This window comes from Mirounga leonina, unplaced genomic scaffold (genome assembly GCF_011800145.1).
Source record: "Mirounga leonina isolate KUSES-001 unplaced genomic scaffold, KU_Mleo_1.0 Mir_175, whole genome shotgun sequence".
Classification (NCBI taxonomy): Eukaryota; Metazoa; Chordata; class Mammalia; order Carnivora; family Phocidae; genus Mirounga; species Mirounga leonina.
Genome location: NW_023270453.1, coordinates 33,423,748 through 33,439,131, shown reverse-complemented (window position 1 = coordinate 33,439,131; position 15,384 = coordinate 33,423,748). Strand labels below are relative to the sequence as shown.

The 15,384-nt window shown below is 48.7% G+C and overlaps 1 protein-coding gene across 2 annotated transcripts in view; it reads right to left on the bottom strand.

The window, feature by feature from the left end:
* Window positions 1-14,976, bottom strand: part of NDE1 (nudE neurodevelopment protein 1) — a 45,349-nt gene extending 30,373 nt beyond the window's left edge. For both annotated transcript variants that reach the window (XM_035022344.1, XM_035022343.1), the window contains exons 1-4: window positions 14,902-14,976; window positions 7,087-7,212; window positions 5,939-6,092; window positions 208-356 (exon numbers count right to left, since the gene is read on the bottom strand). In XM_035022344.1, coding sequence (XP_034878235.1) covers window positions 208-356; window positions 5,939-6,092; window positions 7,087-7,169 — 386 coding nt within the window. In that variant the 5' untranslated portion in view covers window positions 7,170-7,212; window positions 14,902-14,976. The remainder of the gene's footprint in view (window positions 1-207; window positions 357-5,938; window positions 6,093-7,086; window positions 7,213-14,901) is intronic.
* Between the last annotated feature and the right edge of the window lie 408 nt (window positions 14,977-15,384).

Below are 15,384 nucleotides of genomic sequence, written 5' to 3'. Positions count from 1 at the left end.
TGCTTACCTTAGGGCGGTATTTAGCACATGCTTGTCCTTCTGCCTGGCATGTTCTCACCTCATACCCTTCCCTGGATGATCTCTCTGCATCCCCTGGTCTTAGCCCAAATGCTGCTTCCACTGGGAAGTACTGCCTTGGCCAAATGCATTCCCTGCCAATGGCCAAATGAATGCATTCCAAAACCTGTTCTCTCCTTCCCAACGTACCGTTTTGCTCTTTCCAAGTCATCATTTGCTTGCTCCAGCTCTCTGATGTATTTCTGAAGTTGATCCTTAATTGCTTTGGTCTGAGCAAGGTCATCCTCCAAGGCTGAGATCTGCCGGTAGCCTTCTGAGTGCTGTGTTTCAAACTTCTCCTGGAGGACAAAATTGACACTGAGTGTGTGATTTAATCTTCTGATGAGCTGTGTCTATCTCCCTTCCCTGTCATTTCCTTAAAATACCGAGGGATTAATCCTGGAACATATGCTCTCCTGTTGGAGTGGACACTATTGTTTTTATTTTTTATTTTATTTTTTTATTTTTTTAAAGATTTTTATTTATTTATTCATGAGAGACAGAGAGAGAGAGAGGCAGAGGGAGAAGCAGGCTCCCCGCCGAGCAGGGAGCCCGATGCGGGACTCGATCCCAGGACCCTGGGATCATGACCTGAGCCGAAGGCAGACGCTTAACCATCTGAGCCACCCAGGCGCCCGACACTATTGTTTTTAGCTTGTGAGTGTCTGATCCTCCCCGTGTGCACAGCTCGGCAGCACCCTGATTTCTTTAGGGGATTTAGCTCTCCCATCTCATAGGATCTTTATGGGACCGGTCTTCACATCACACTAAGGAGGCTCCAGACATTCTCGTAGCCTCCCACCACAGCCAGGCCACAAGTCTAACCTCAGCCAGTAGAACCTTCTCTCCACAGATATGGACTCTGAGGCAAGTGAGGGCACATGGCGAGAATGGGGGCCACCATTCAAAGTTGTTATGTCCCAAGTACCTCCCACCTCTTGGCCCACAAGCATCCTGCAGCCCGCCCCCTCCTGAACTTGGTCCCTGCAGCCTCTGAGTGTCAAGACCCCCAACAATCTTCAAAGGAATTATTTTGCTCAAGGTGTCCACAGCCATGGAAAGCCATATAAACCTCTCCAAGCTTCATCCACAAACAAGGGCAATACCAATCCACTTCATGTGACATCCCTGGATTGCGTATCAGGAATCACAGTAACTTTGGTTGCTTGGGCCTCACCCTAAGAGCAGGAAACCATGTACTTATTCTGACAACTGTTCTAACTTTGTGATCCAGGACACACCCCCTGCAGCATGGGGGAGTTAGAGAGGACTTTTGGACCTTTGGGGGAAGGAGGGAAGGAAGGAAGGAAACCAAAAAGCCCCACAACCTGTTATTAATTATCAAAAGAGCTTAGTGTGATCTGTGCTTTCCAAGGCAAGGACTAGTCAAATGACTTCACGATCTGTTGCTGCGCAATTTCAGCAGCTAACATTCATTGCGTGCTTACTCTGGACCAGCTTCTGGGCTCAAGATAGTTCTTACGTTGGCTCATTTAATGCTACTTCAGAGATGTGAACTGGGGCTACTTCATTAGCCCAAAGTCAACTGGTAGCAAATGACTGAGCCAAGATCCAATGTGGGCCCCTGGGGCTTGTGCTCATTAAACAACTATGCTTAACTGCGCTCAAACATTTCCTTCCGGGCCACAAAGGTATTGACCACACGTGCACACGCACACATACATTCTGCTTTGGCTACTCTTTCAAATCACCTTCCTTCACCAAACACCCTTACTGCTTTCCCTTCATCTACACACGAAAACACGTCCCACAGGAAAGGCCCAAAGTCTAATTAGAAAGTCTGAGGGGTACCTGGCTGGCTCAGTTGGTAGAGGATGTGACTTTTTTTTTTTTTTAAAGATTTTATTTATTTATTTGAGAGAGAGAATGAGAGACAGAGAGCATGAGAGGGAGGAGGGTCAGAGGGAGAAGCAGACTCCCCGCTGAGCAGGGAGCCCGATGTGGGACTCGATCCCGGGACTCCAGGATCATGACCTGAGCCGAAGGCAGTCGCTTAAACAACTGAGCCACCCAGGCACCCTGAGGATGTGACTTTTAATCTCAGGGTTGTGAGTCCAAGGCCCACGTTGGGTGTGGAGATTACTTTAAAAATAAAATCTTAAAAACAAACAAACCAACAGGGTGCCTGTGGGGGCTCAGTAGGTCAAGCAGCTGCCTTCGGCTCAGGTCATGATCCTAGTCCTGGGATTGAGCCTCACGTCCCGCTCCCTGCTCAGCGGGAAGCCTGCTTCTCCTTCTCCCTCTGCCTGCCGCTCTGCCTACTTGTATTCTCTCTGTCAAATAAATAAATAAAACCTTTAAAAAAAAAAAAAAAAGGAAACTTGAAAAACAGACACTCTCTTCTTTCCTCAGTCGAGCAAACAAAGGCGTTGCTAGAAAACAGCCGGGATGCACGGGGAGAATGACATAATGGTACCTGGGCCAGAGAGGCGTGGTGAGAGCAGCGTGAGAAGAACTCCCACAGAACAAGCAGATCATTTACAGGGTGGCGACAGGGAGGGCATTCCACATCCTCACGCTGCTCCATCCCCTCTGATACTCCATTTCCTGGCCATGAGCAGAGGAAGCAATTCCCCTCAGCCAAGGAGGGGCTGACCAAGCCCCACGCAAGGGCAAATTCCCAGGGCTGGCTCTGACAGCCTCACCCCCTTTATCTGGGTGCATCTCCAAACAAAACAGGAGCGCAAAGGATCCTACGCCATTAACCTCAATTCAAACCCAGGTTCCAAGATGATGCAGTTAATGGGCTTCTCCACCAGCATAAAGATGCAAAGGATGTCCTTTGAACTTGTGGACATGAAAAGCCGTTGCTAAATATTGTGCTTTCATTTGGGGCTAATTATAATAAGCTGTCAGCTGATGGAGGCATCAACAGACTCTCTGTTTGATCCCTCATAGGCCTACAGGCCTTCTTATTCAACTTGTGATGAATAAGCCAGTTGTCAAGAAGTCTGACTCAGTTGAAATCATTTCTCTGGGATGACTGACAGATATTTGAGGGTGGCAGTTTTTTTTTTAAAGTAATCTGTACCCCAACGTGGAGCTCGAACTCACGACCCTGAGACCCCGAGTCACACGCTCCCATAACGGAGCCAGCCAGGTGCCCCGGTGGCAGTTCTATTTACCCGGGCATTTCTAGTTCTTCTCCTGCTCTTACACTCCACACCTCAGGCATCTGTCAGGTGGTTGTCATGAAGGGTCTTCTGCAAGTTCAAAGGCTCAGTCTTGAAGCAGTTAATTACTTCATAATTGCTTGACAGGAGTCTGCCTCCATGGAGGGCCTGGTCCCTCTCCCGACTATGGTTCACACCGCCGATTGTCCTTCCACACAGTGTCCCGTCCCTGAGTCCCCTTCAAGTTAAGCACCACGATTCCTCAGTGCCAGTGGCAGGGGTCGGGCTGCCCACAAAATGAGTGGCATGGACCAGGTGTAAGGATAAAGCAAAGGACACTTACCCCTCAGTGTCAGGGATGGAGGTGGGGGACAGTAGTGGGGACTGGGATGGGCTGGTGAACGCTTGCTCGGTCTCAGTAACCGCTGCCTGGCTTTTCACTGAAGAATGCAGGCCTGGCATGCTGATTCTCAAAGGAAGTCAGAAATCCAGACTTGTATACGAAGCCTCACAACTTTGAATATTGATATTAAATACTTAAACACTAGGGGCGCCTGGGTGGCTTGGCTGGTTAAGCATCCAACTCTTGATTTTGGCTCAGGCCATGATCTCAGGGTCATGAGATCGAGCCCCATGTGGGGTTCTATATTCGGGGTGAAGTCAGCTTGAGATTCTCTCTCCCTCTCCCTCGGCCCCTCTCCCTGCTCACAAGTGAACTCTCTCTAAATAAAATCTTTAAAAAAACACTAAAGATATAAATTTTACTATCAAAAGAGTGAACTGTAAACAAACCCTCAACTCTAGTTAATAACAGCATGCTGAAGTATTTACAGGGAAGTGTATAGATGCCTGCAAGGCACTTTGAAATGCATCAGAAAGCTAGATTGATGGATGGATAGATACGTAATAAAAAACAAATATGACCCCCCCGCCCCCCCAAAATCAAGTATGGCAAAGGTTACAGGTAGAGCCTAGATGGTGGATATACAGGTGGTCACTGGAAAATTCTTTCAACCTCGCTGTGTGTTTGAAAACTGTCATGATAAAATGTTGAATAAAAACCACGGAAGACTAAGCAAAAAACATCAGTGGGCCAGACGGATCTGTAGATGCCCAGTGTGGGCTTTGCTGTCTACAACATGAAAAGCTTACACTCCACTGCTCAGCTTCTGAAGTCTTTGGGGATCTTTTCTCTGCCCCTCCCCATCCCTCAACCCCCAATCCATTTGTGGGTCCCACTTTTTCCTATGTGCTACTAAAGCCAGGATTCTCAAGTCTGCTTGACATCCATTCTTGTCTGTGTCTACGGATGGTCCAGATTAACTATTCATTAACCCTTAAGCCCCAACCTGCTGGCTACGTGTGCACATGCACACACACACGCACACACACACTCCCTTCACCTTCAAACATCAGCTCAAATCCCTCCCAGCTCCCCCGGGAAGCTGTCTCCAGCTCATGCAGACCCTTCTCTCAGAAGGATCTCTCGATCAGTACTATATAACTGAGCATCTTTTTCCTTAAGTGCTTTTGGGGTTAGGTTTGTCTTCCTCACAAAGCTTCCAGAGCTCTAGGAGCACATCTCCTTCCAGTATCTACCACACCTCGCCCTTGGTTCTTCCCACCCCCCCCCTCCCCGCAGCTCATCGAAATTTACATGGGGAGCTTTTTTTTTTAAAAAAATGAAGAGGCACCTGGGTGGCTCAGTCAGCTAAGCAGCTGACTCTTGATTTCAGTTCAGGTCATGATCTCAGGCTCTGCACTCAGCAGAGAGTCTGCTTCAGGATTCTCTCTCTCTCCCTCTGCCCCTCCCCCCTGCACGCTCTCTCTAAAATAAATAAGTAAAGCTTAAAAAAGAAAAGACATGCAGACATGCCTAGGTGCCCCCCAGACTTACTCAGATCAGGAATCTCAGGGTGAGGGTGGGTTCAAGCCTGCCTGGCCGTGAGGGCTGAGCGCCGCAGTCTGCAGGGCACGGGCGAGTGCTTATCTGCTAAGCCCTACATAATGTCCAAAAGGCAGTCTTTACCCTTTGGACCAGTGGTGCTCCTGATACTTGGCAATGTCGACAGGTATTTCTGGTTCTCATAAATCTTTGGGGGGAGAGGGTGCCCCTGGCATCCAGTGGGTGGAGACCAGCAGTACGGTTCAACACCCTACAATGCAAAACTCAGCCCCCACTGCAGAAAGTTACCGGACCTCAAAGGTCCACAGTGTCCAGGTTGAGGAACCTGCTCTAGACCGGCACTGTCTAACAGAACTTTCTGTAATGATGGAAATATTCTCCACTTCTCTGTCCAATAACGATACCCACTAGAGACGTGGGGCTGTTGAGCAGATGAAATGTAGCTAGCACAAGGAAGGAATTACATTTTTATCTTATTTTAATGAACTTAACTGTCAATTACCACACTGGGCAGCCTAACCCTGGACTTTGTATAATCTAATGATCAGCAATCCGGTGACACTCCATACTCCAAAAATGTCTACCTTTCACATGCCTGGTGGGGTTGTGACAGACAGCCAGGAATGACCATGGGGACACATGTGTGATTCGCTTCTCACAGAGCTCCTCCCAATGGGGGCAAAAAAGATTTCCAACACCACTTCCACCCAGCAGGTCTTGAGGGAGCAGGGAGCATGCCCAGGGCTGGCCAGGGGCCCCCTCACACAGCCGGGCTCGCTTTCCCAGGCACACACATGCCACGCTGGAAGCCTGTCTGGACGTGCTGTCCATGTCCTCTCACCTTGATGGTTTCCAGCTCCATGCGAAGGCGGTTATTTTCCGACAGGAGGTCCCTGTTCCTGGTTTCAATCTGTTGCAGCTGCGTCTCCAACTCAGCTTCATATTCGCGGCTTCCCTCCTGGAATTCTCGGAGCTCCTCTTGCGTGTTCTCTGCCCTACAGAAGTCCCAGACACATTAGGCAACCATTTACTGAGCACCTAGCCGTGCTGTGGAGGGTGATGCATGGATTAGCTTGTCAACCACCTTTCGAGGCAGAAACTAGGCTTACCCTCATTTTACAGATAAGGCTGAGAAAGATGTGACTTGTCTCAACGTCATGTGAGTCAGAAGCAGAGCTCACACCTGAATCCACATCTGCCTGACTCCGAAGCCATTTCTCTACCAATTCACTCCCCGCTCATTCATTCAACATATTTGGTTTTTGAACTCAACGTGGAGTAAATGTCCTTGGGACTGCGTACCCTCTGCAGATTTACTTGTAAGCAGGAATTGGATCTAATATAAACGTTTGCTCACCCCACCACTATAGTGGGTGCCTGGCCAACCCCAGACACCCAGTTCCAGGTCCTCAATCCTTAAAAGTCAAGCAACACTTTTTTTTTAATACTAAACCTGAGTTATCTTATAGTCAAATTAAGAATAAGAAAATTAGAGGGACTGGAATAAGACCTCCATGTGAAGAATATGAGTCCATGAGAAATAAAAAGAAGCAATGCTGAACACACACACTACTCCCAGATATGGACACTGAACCGCTGGTTTCACATTTAAAATTTGCAACAACCCATACTGTCAGGCATGGGGACTGACCAGATACGGCATCCCCAACTGATAAAACCCTTCCAGAAAATAGGGTGGGAAAGAGCACAGCGGTTTGCTCAGGACCAAAGGCTCTGACGTTCATGTTCTAGCCCAGCTGCTTACTGGCTGGCGTGAACTCGGTGGGCAAGTTACTTGCCTTCCCTGAGGCTCAGTTCCTCATTTGTAAAATGGGGTGATAACTGTTTCCTCATGAGGCAGTTTTGAGATGTAATGGACAGAATGTGTGTCAAGTCCTCTGTAGTGCTTGTCACCTCAGAAGCCCCAAACTGAATGGTAGCTGCCACCAGGATGGGAAGAAAAAGCAGGGTGGACTCGGGAAGACTGACCTCTGCTTGTAAGTCATAGCCAGATCTTTCCAGTAGTTAGCTTCTTCCTCCTCAGAGCTGAAAGTCTTTCCCGAGTCCTCCATGGTGAAAACAGAGCAAGAGGTCACTCTTCTTGTGGCATGGTGTCTAGGAGAGAAAGCTTTATAATTACTATCCATGTCTGGTTAAAGAGCTTATTTTTAATGTGGCGGCGGGGGGGGGGGCGGCGAGAGGAAGCTCCTGAATTTTATGTTGGATTAATTAATAAAATATTGCCGAAAACTGAAACCAAACCCAGACAAAATACAGCCCACCCACGTTACATTCCATGAATAGATAAAACTACCAAGATTTTATTCATTTCATGGGGGAGTGCGCAAGGAAAAAAAAAGGAGGGGAGGACATCTCTGGGGTTCTGGTTTCGACAACTCACGCCACCACCATCCCCATCATCAGAGATGAAGAACAGAAGGAAAGTCTTTAGGGCGAGAGGATAATGAGCCCAGTTTGGGATATTTCTAGTTTGACATGCCAGTGACACCTCCAGAAGGGACAGCAGATCTGAAACTCTGGGGTGAACTCTGGCCTGATACAAATTTAAGAGTCCTGAGCCTGTAGCTGCTTCTTCCCTCTTTCTCGTGACGGAACTGCTGGAGAATCTAGTGAGTACTATTTATGGAACTCTGAGGAATGCCAATGTTTGACTGGTAGAAAAAGAAAGAAACAGTAATCTAAGGAGACAGGGGACAAATGAAGAGACAAGAACCAGAGAGTGAGCTGTCCTGGCAGTAGATAGATGGTGTCAAGGGGAAAAGAAGGACTGGTCCACAGTATCCACGATACAACAGAGAAACTAAGATTAGGACTGGAAAATACCCAGGAGACTTCGTGAAATGTCGGTCACTGGTGATGTGAGCAAGAATAGTTTCAACACAGTGGGGGGGGGGGGCGGAAATTGGGCAGAGGAGTTACGAGGAGGTAAAGAAGAGGAAGTAGAGGAAATTTTAGAGAGCTGGGTGTGAGAAGCAGACAAAAGGGACAGTAGCTACAGGGCAGGGGGTGGGAATGGGGCCTTGGCTCTGAGGACTTGGAGAGATCCAGAGCAGAGGCTGGGGAACAGATCTCTACGAACAGCGGGCCATTTACAGACTCCCCGCTGATAGAGCCTTATTTAAGGCTCTGAGCTTGTCAAAAGTTCATCAGGAATCCAAATGAGATGTCTCCAAAGTCCCTTCCTTCCCTCAAGGGAGCTCACAATCGGGTGTCCTTAGGGACAAAAGAATGAACACAACTCCTCACTTTGCAAGGCATAACAAGCTGTATTGTTTTGTTTTGTTTGTTTTTTTAAGAGAGAGAGAGAGAGCTGGGGGGGGGGGGGAACAGAGGGACAGCATCTTTAGCAGGCTCCAGTTCAGAGCGCAGGGCTCGATCTCATGACCCTGAGATCACAACCTGAGCCGAAATCAAGAGCTTAACTGACTTAACTGACTGAGCCACCCAGGTGCCCCATAACAAGCTATATTTTTGACTACAAATATTAATCATTCAGCTAAATATGTTAGTGTTAACATGGACACAATCACCAACTTCTGAAAAAAAATCAAACAATTATATTCAAGCACAGCCTTTATTGATAACTAGATTTGTTAGTACCTATATTCACATCTTCTCTCTTTCCTAATTTCTCACCCTTCCCTCATTCAGAGACAACATGCGATGTGCCCCACCCATCCCCTTCTGGGGAACAGAGTTTCTCTGAAAGCTGGATGGAAGCACAGAAGCTGCAAAGAGTAGAAAGCTGTTCATTTGTTGATCTTTCTCCAGTCCAGCATTTCTTCTTCTAGCTTTCTGTAACACCACTCCAATCTTGGGGAAACTAACCCTACATTCATTCCATGTGATTCAGATGTACTTGACATCAGCATCTAGGAGGAGGCACAACACAGGAGGGATGCCTCCAGCATCAGTAACTGGCTCAGAGGTGGGCTGAACCCAAGCTGAGCCAATGACAGGGGTGGGCCTAACCCAAGCTGAGCCAATAACAGGATGGGTCTAACCCAAACTAGGCCAATGATTGGTTCAGGGGTGGCCCTAACCCAAGCTGAGCAAACCAGTGTCCAGGGCTTTTGCAGAGCCATCAGGAAAGACACTCTGGAAGGGTTAACTAACCTTATTGTGGTAATGGTTTCACAATATATTCGTTTATCAAACCATCATGTTATATACCTTAAACTTACACAATGTTTTATGTCAATTATATCTCCATAAAGCTAGGAGAAAAAAGAAAGAAACTCTTCCCACTAGGGTAAGATGGTAGGAGGTAAGCCTGGAGCTGCCAGTAATCATCCTTCCATCACAAGGGAGGAGTCTGCCAGAGAATGAAGTCAGAACAGAGAAAAGCAGAGCCAAGAGGTGGAGGCACTGGGTCCTGATGATCTCATTTGAACACCGGGATCCAGTCATACCTGATTTAAGGTTATGAGAGATAACCAACTCCCTTCCTTGACTATACCAATTAGGGTTGGATGGCTGCCACAGAGGGTCCTAATTAAGGTAGGTAGTGAAAGATGTTGTTTGCTGAAAGTAAAAAGAATAGAACACCTAGGGGCGCCTGGGTGGCTCAGTCGTTAAGCGTCTGCCTCCGGCTCAGGTCATGGTCCAGGGTCCTGGGATCAAGCCCCGCATCGGGCTCCCTGCTCAGTGGGAAGCTTGCTTCTCCCTCTCCCACTCCCCCTGCTTGTGTTCCCTCTCTCACTGTGTCTCTCTCTCTGTCAAATAAATAAATAAATAAATCTTTAAAAAAAAAAAAAAGAATAGAACACCTAGAGTGTAAATAACAGCAATTAACATGGCAATGGGTAAGGGTAAACTTAGATGCGGTACTCCCTCCCTGCTCAAGTCTCAAGCTCTAATGAGCCCAAAACTCATCTAATATGAAGTCACCAAACCAGCCCCTACAGTGTCAAAAGCCCGTGCAACTGAGTGCCGTGTGACCATTATCTTATTGAAGACAGTCTCAACTGCATGGCACGAGAGTCCGTGTAGTAGGGCGAAACAGGAACTAAGAACAATGGATGTAGACTGGCTTTTCCTGCTGTTTGGGAAAATATCATATCCAATATTTAATGTAATTAGTTCCTGCCTACTCCTCTAAACATTCCCCAACCCTACCCACCCCCCACATTAGCTTATGTTCAAGCCACATGGCCTTCTTTCCGTTCCTTTTTTTTTTTTTTTTTTAAGATTTTATTTATTTATTTGACAGAGAGAGAGAGGGAACACAAGCAGTGGGAGGGGGAGAAGCAGGCTTCCCGCAGAGCAGGGAGCCTGATGCAGGGCTCGATCCCAGGACCCTGGGATCATGACCTGAGCCGAAGGCAGACGCTTAACGACTGAGACCCCCAGGCACCCCTTTCTTTCCGTTCCTTGAGCACAACACACTTGCTCCCCACCTCAGGGCCTTTGCACTTGCTGTTCTCTGCCTAGGTATCCTCCTTGTCATTCAGATCTCAGCTGAAATGTCTTCCCCAGAGAGACCTTATTTGAATAAACCACCAAATATCCTCTCTAGCCCTTCACTATTTATTAACCTCTGCTTTATTTCATCATTTTGAGTTTTGTTTTTAATCTTCCCCCACTGGAATGTCAATTGTTGAGCACAGGGGCCTTCTCCATCTTGCTTTTTTATCCCAATGCCTAGAACAGTGCCTGGCATGTAACAGGCACTAAATAAATGCTTGTGGAATGAATGAGCAAAGGGAAAGATAGAGATGGACCACTAGTAGGAAGGGGATGTGAGGTTAAGGAAAAGCAAGAAGCCATAAACCTCCGAAGACTAGTTTATGGTTGACCTCTGTACATCCCTAAGAGGCTGGTCAGGATGTGGGAAAACCCCACACTCCCTCAGCACCTGAGTGGCATCTCATTAGTGGAAAGTGGCAGGAGAGAATACCTTGTTGGAAACTACCCCCTCTCCAGGTGTACATGATAAGGAGCATCTGATACTGTTCTTGGGGTTTAATGTTCACCCTGCATTCTTATAATAGGTGAGTTTTAGGAAAAAAAGCTTCCTAAATAAAACACGGCCAGTGAGGACTAAAACTTAATCCTCAGGAAAGAAATGAATTTGAGATGTTTTAGGAGGCACTTCCATTGCCTGAGAGGCTGTAATTACAACCGTGCTGATGGGAAGGTTCTGGTTTTGGACTTCAGGGCCAGGGAGTGGGGGCAGTGGTGGAAAGAAGCTAAGCAGAGACCTGAGCTCCTGTCACAGCCTGCACCATCTGTACTTCCTTCAACTAAAGGGCAAAAACCACAGGCCTGGCATTTCAATCCAAAACCCCCCTGCATTTTTTTTTTCAAGATTTTATTTATTTATTTGAGAGAGAGAGAATGAGAGAGAGAGAGCACATGAGAGGGGGGAGGGTCAGAGGGACAAGCAGACCCCCTGCTGAGCAGGGAGCCCGATGCGGGACTCGATCCCGGGACTCCAGGATCATGACCTGAGCCGAAGGCAGTCGCTTAACCAGCTGAGCCACCCAGGCGCCCAACCCCCCTGCTTTTTAAAAACAACCTTTAGGGAAGAGGGAAAATATATTATAGACTAAGAAGAAGTAACAGCCGAACTTCACTTTGTTCTGAGACAACGATCTTAAAAATGTACGCTTTTTCCTTTGCCATCCGAAAATGTCTCACAGTTCCAATGTGCATTATTCTTTGCCACAGAAAGCAGGTAAGATGACTCGGACAGACTCCCTCTCCCTATCGAATGGAACCTCTGCGTGCTGGGTGTTTAATAACTTATCTTCAATTTTATCCCCTTTAAGCCATTCGACTATTAAGGTAAGTGAGACATCACTTGGGTTCTTAGAAGCAGAAGCTGGAGCCGAAACATTGCACGCCTTTGGCCACCTCCAGAGGTACAAGTGGACAGCAGAGGCAAATCAGACCCAAGTGCAAGTTGGGGGCAGGGAGTGACTGGAGGGTCTTTGAATTCAAGTTCATGGTCTCCTTGGGGTTGCAAAGAGACTGTTCAGAGGTCAGATTCACTCGTTTCATCTGGCCCCCAGTCTTTTCAAACGCACTGTGACAGGCACGGGTCTCGGTATATACAAGTCTGTACCCACGATCTTTATTTATTTTTTTTAAAAAAAGATTTTATTTATTTATTTGACACAGAGAGACACAGCGAGAGAGGGAACACAAGCAGGGGGAGTGGGAGAGGGAGAAGCAGGCTTCCCGCCGAGCAGGGAGCCCGACGCGGGGCTCGATCCCAGGACCCTGGGATCATGACCTGAGCCGAAGGCAGGCGCTTAACGACTGAGCCACCCAGGCGCCCCTGTCCCCACGATCTTAAAAATGGGCACTGCACGCCTTTCATTTGTGCTACAGGTGTCATATGCATTCGGCCTCTGTGCTTCTGCTCTCGCGCCCCAGGAGCTCTGTGGACAAACCTAATGGGCACCTCAAAAGTATATGCTACAGCAGGCAAGGAAGAACAAGCTGGGAGCACAAAGTTCAGAAAGTATGTATTCTCTATTTCGCATCACTTAGATCTCCCACCCCACCTTTGATTTCAAAACCCTAGAGAAAACAGAGCACTCTCCTTTGGCTTTCCTCTGAGTGAAGAAAGCCAGCACAGCTGGTCAGGAGCAGCACAGACGGAAAACTATCAAGAATTAACTCACCACCCTTCTCCATGCCAACCTCAATCCTTCCCAATCAAAACAAAGGGAAGAGTGGAAGGGAAATGGAGGGGACAGAAAGACACGGCCCAATGTCCGCATGGGCTTCCACAGCTTCTCGGTTATGACGCAGGCTCCCCATGTTGCAGAAGTGGCGTCACTGGGGCAAAACCAGTCAAGAGCCAGCAAGTCTGGCTTCTGCCTCTGTGCTTTCAAAGTCTGTAATGATCTTCCTACAAAAATACTTAGATAGACATGCAAGGACATATACTCAAGGGTGTATGCCATCATTCACCGATGTGGAAAATTGGGAGAAACTTAACTGTCAACAGAGGACTGATTTGGAAAATTACACAGTTGTTAAGAAGTATATGAGCTAATATAGAAGAAAGCTCATGATATGTTAAGAAAGGGTGCCAATTTTGTTTATAAAGGTATCTCTCGGGCACCTGGGTGGCTCAGGTTAAACGTCTGCCTTGGGCTCAGGTCATGATCCCAGAATCCTGGGATTGAGCCTGGCATCAGGCTCCCTGCTCAGCGGGGGGCCTGCTTCTCCCTCTCCCTCGGCCTGCCACTCTCCCCACTTGTGCTCTTTGTGTCAAATAAATAAATAAAATCTTAAAAAAAAAAAAAGATGCTAGGCAAAGATTTTTTTTTCCTTCTGTGATTTCCCTCTCCTCCAACCCTTCTCGAACATTTCCAAACACCTTCTAAGGGCTAAAGCAGTGCTGGGAGAGGCAGAGAGAAAGCACCTCCATCAGTACTAGGTGCAAAAACAGTCCTAGCTGCTGACACAAACTTTCTGTATGCAGGCCCACTCATGTTAAGAAATTATCTGGTAAGGAAAGGGAGTGTAATCTCTCTGGGCTCACAAGTTTTAAGGCAAAAGAACACACTTTGGAAACAAAAATAACATCCTAACAGAATAAGCCAAGTTAAGAAACTATTATCCAAAATGAGAGGATAAAATATGCCAATTGGACGCCCCTGAGACTTAAAGGATCTAATCCTACACAAAAGACACAGTAAGAGTAAAGATTTAAGTTTCAAACCTGGTTAAATATCAGTGTGGTGGTGGGGTCAGATAAGTGGCTCTGGGAGTCAGTCACTGGGATCCAATTGCTCTTCAAAGCACCCTATCCGTGTCCTAAAATGCCATCCTACCCAAGAATACAGAAACCAAACTAGCATAGAAAATGACAAATCTCTGCCCAGTGCACCCTGTAAAGGCCGTTTCTTTAGAAAGGAAGTTAAAAGGGACCTCGAGGCTAAAAGTAGAAAGAGGCACAACCTTGTACCAACCCTGGACAAAGAAATCGGGGAAGCTCAGGCCCTCAGGAGGCAGAGAACCTGAGATGACTGGAGAAGATAAGGTAGCTTCCCAAAAAGCGGTGTCAAGGTGATGGCGGGATTTCCCACGACCTCGGGGAGGCAGGTAAGTCCCAGCACTGCATTCAAACTGTAGAATAAGCGTTTTCATCCTTTATCCTACCCTTCCCCAAAGTGCTGTCAGGGGAAATCTGAACCTTCCTGCAGCAGAGATCTGAGAAAAGCAGAGGGAAGGAGACTGTTCCAAACACGTTCCCGAAGGCACGGAGATGCCAAGCAGGGGGGAGGTTTTTGGAAAGAGGCCTGAACTGAGGGTGGAAGTGGCAAGGGGCAGTGGACGGGGGCGGGGGGGAGGGAGATACGAGGAATGAGGGCGAGTCTGGGGCAGCAGGAGGCAAGGGGGTGGCGGGGGCTGAGAAGAGGCAGAAAAAAGAGCGAGAAAAGACCAAGAGAGCCAGGAAGGCAGAGGAGCCAGGCAGCGGGGGCTGGAGACGAGGAGGGCACGACGGACGTGGAAGTCATGGAGGGAGCGGAGGGCGCTCGAAGAGAAAGAAAGTTGGCAAAGGCGAGGAGCTGGGCGCGAGGACACAAGGGTGGGAAGGCACAAAGTTAGGAAGGGAGGCTGCAGAGAGCGGGATTTTTGAGCCCAGCGCCCGGGACCGGCGGAGCACAGGCGGCCGGGAAGGGACGCGCGAGCGAGGGGCGCGGCAGGGTCCCTGCAAGGCGGCTCCTGGCGGTCCCCAGGGCGGGCCAAAGAGTTTCCCGGTGGCGGCGGCGGTCCCGGGACGGCCCCCACCCCCGGCCACCGCAGCTCCGCACTTACCACGGCTCGGTCCGCGAGGACGGGCGGCGGCAGCGGCGGACGGCGCAGCCCGGGCCTCTGAGCACCGCCCCCACCCCCGCGCCCGCGGCGGGCGCCGACCATTGGCTGCGGCGCCACGGGACCGCGTCGGCCTCGGCCAATCAGCGCCTAGCAGCGCCGTTTGGAAACTTTTTTCCCAGGGCCCGGGCGCGGCGCGGCCACGCGGCGGCACTGGGCCGGCTGGGCGCTGGGAGGCTCCCGCTGCTGGGCAGGGACCTGGCTGGCCTCGGGAGTGTGCAGGCGGGTCCCTGGACACTAGCTAGTTTCCAATTTCCTTCATTTTCCATAAAGACAACCGGGAGGATATTGATTCTACCTTGGGGTTATGCGGAGACAAATTGAGTCGACTTGGAGTCTGTAAAACGTTTAGGACCGTGCCTAGCCCAAAGTTAAATACAACCTGTGCAATTCTTAAGTGATCATGATTTGTTCATTGGTTGTGTG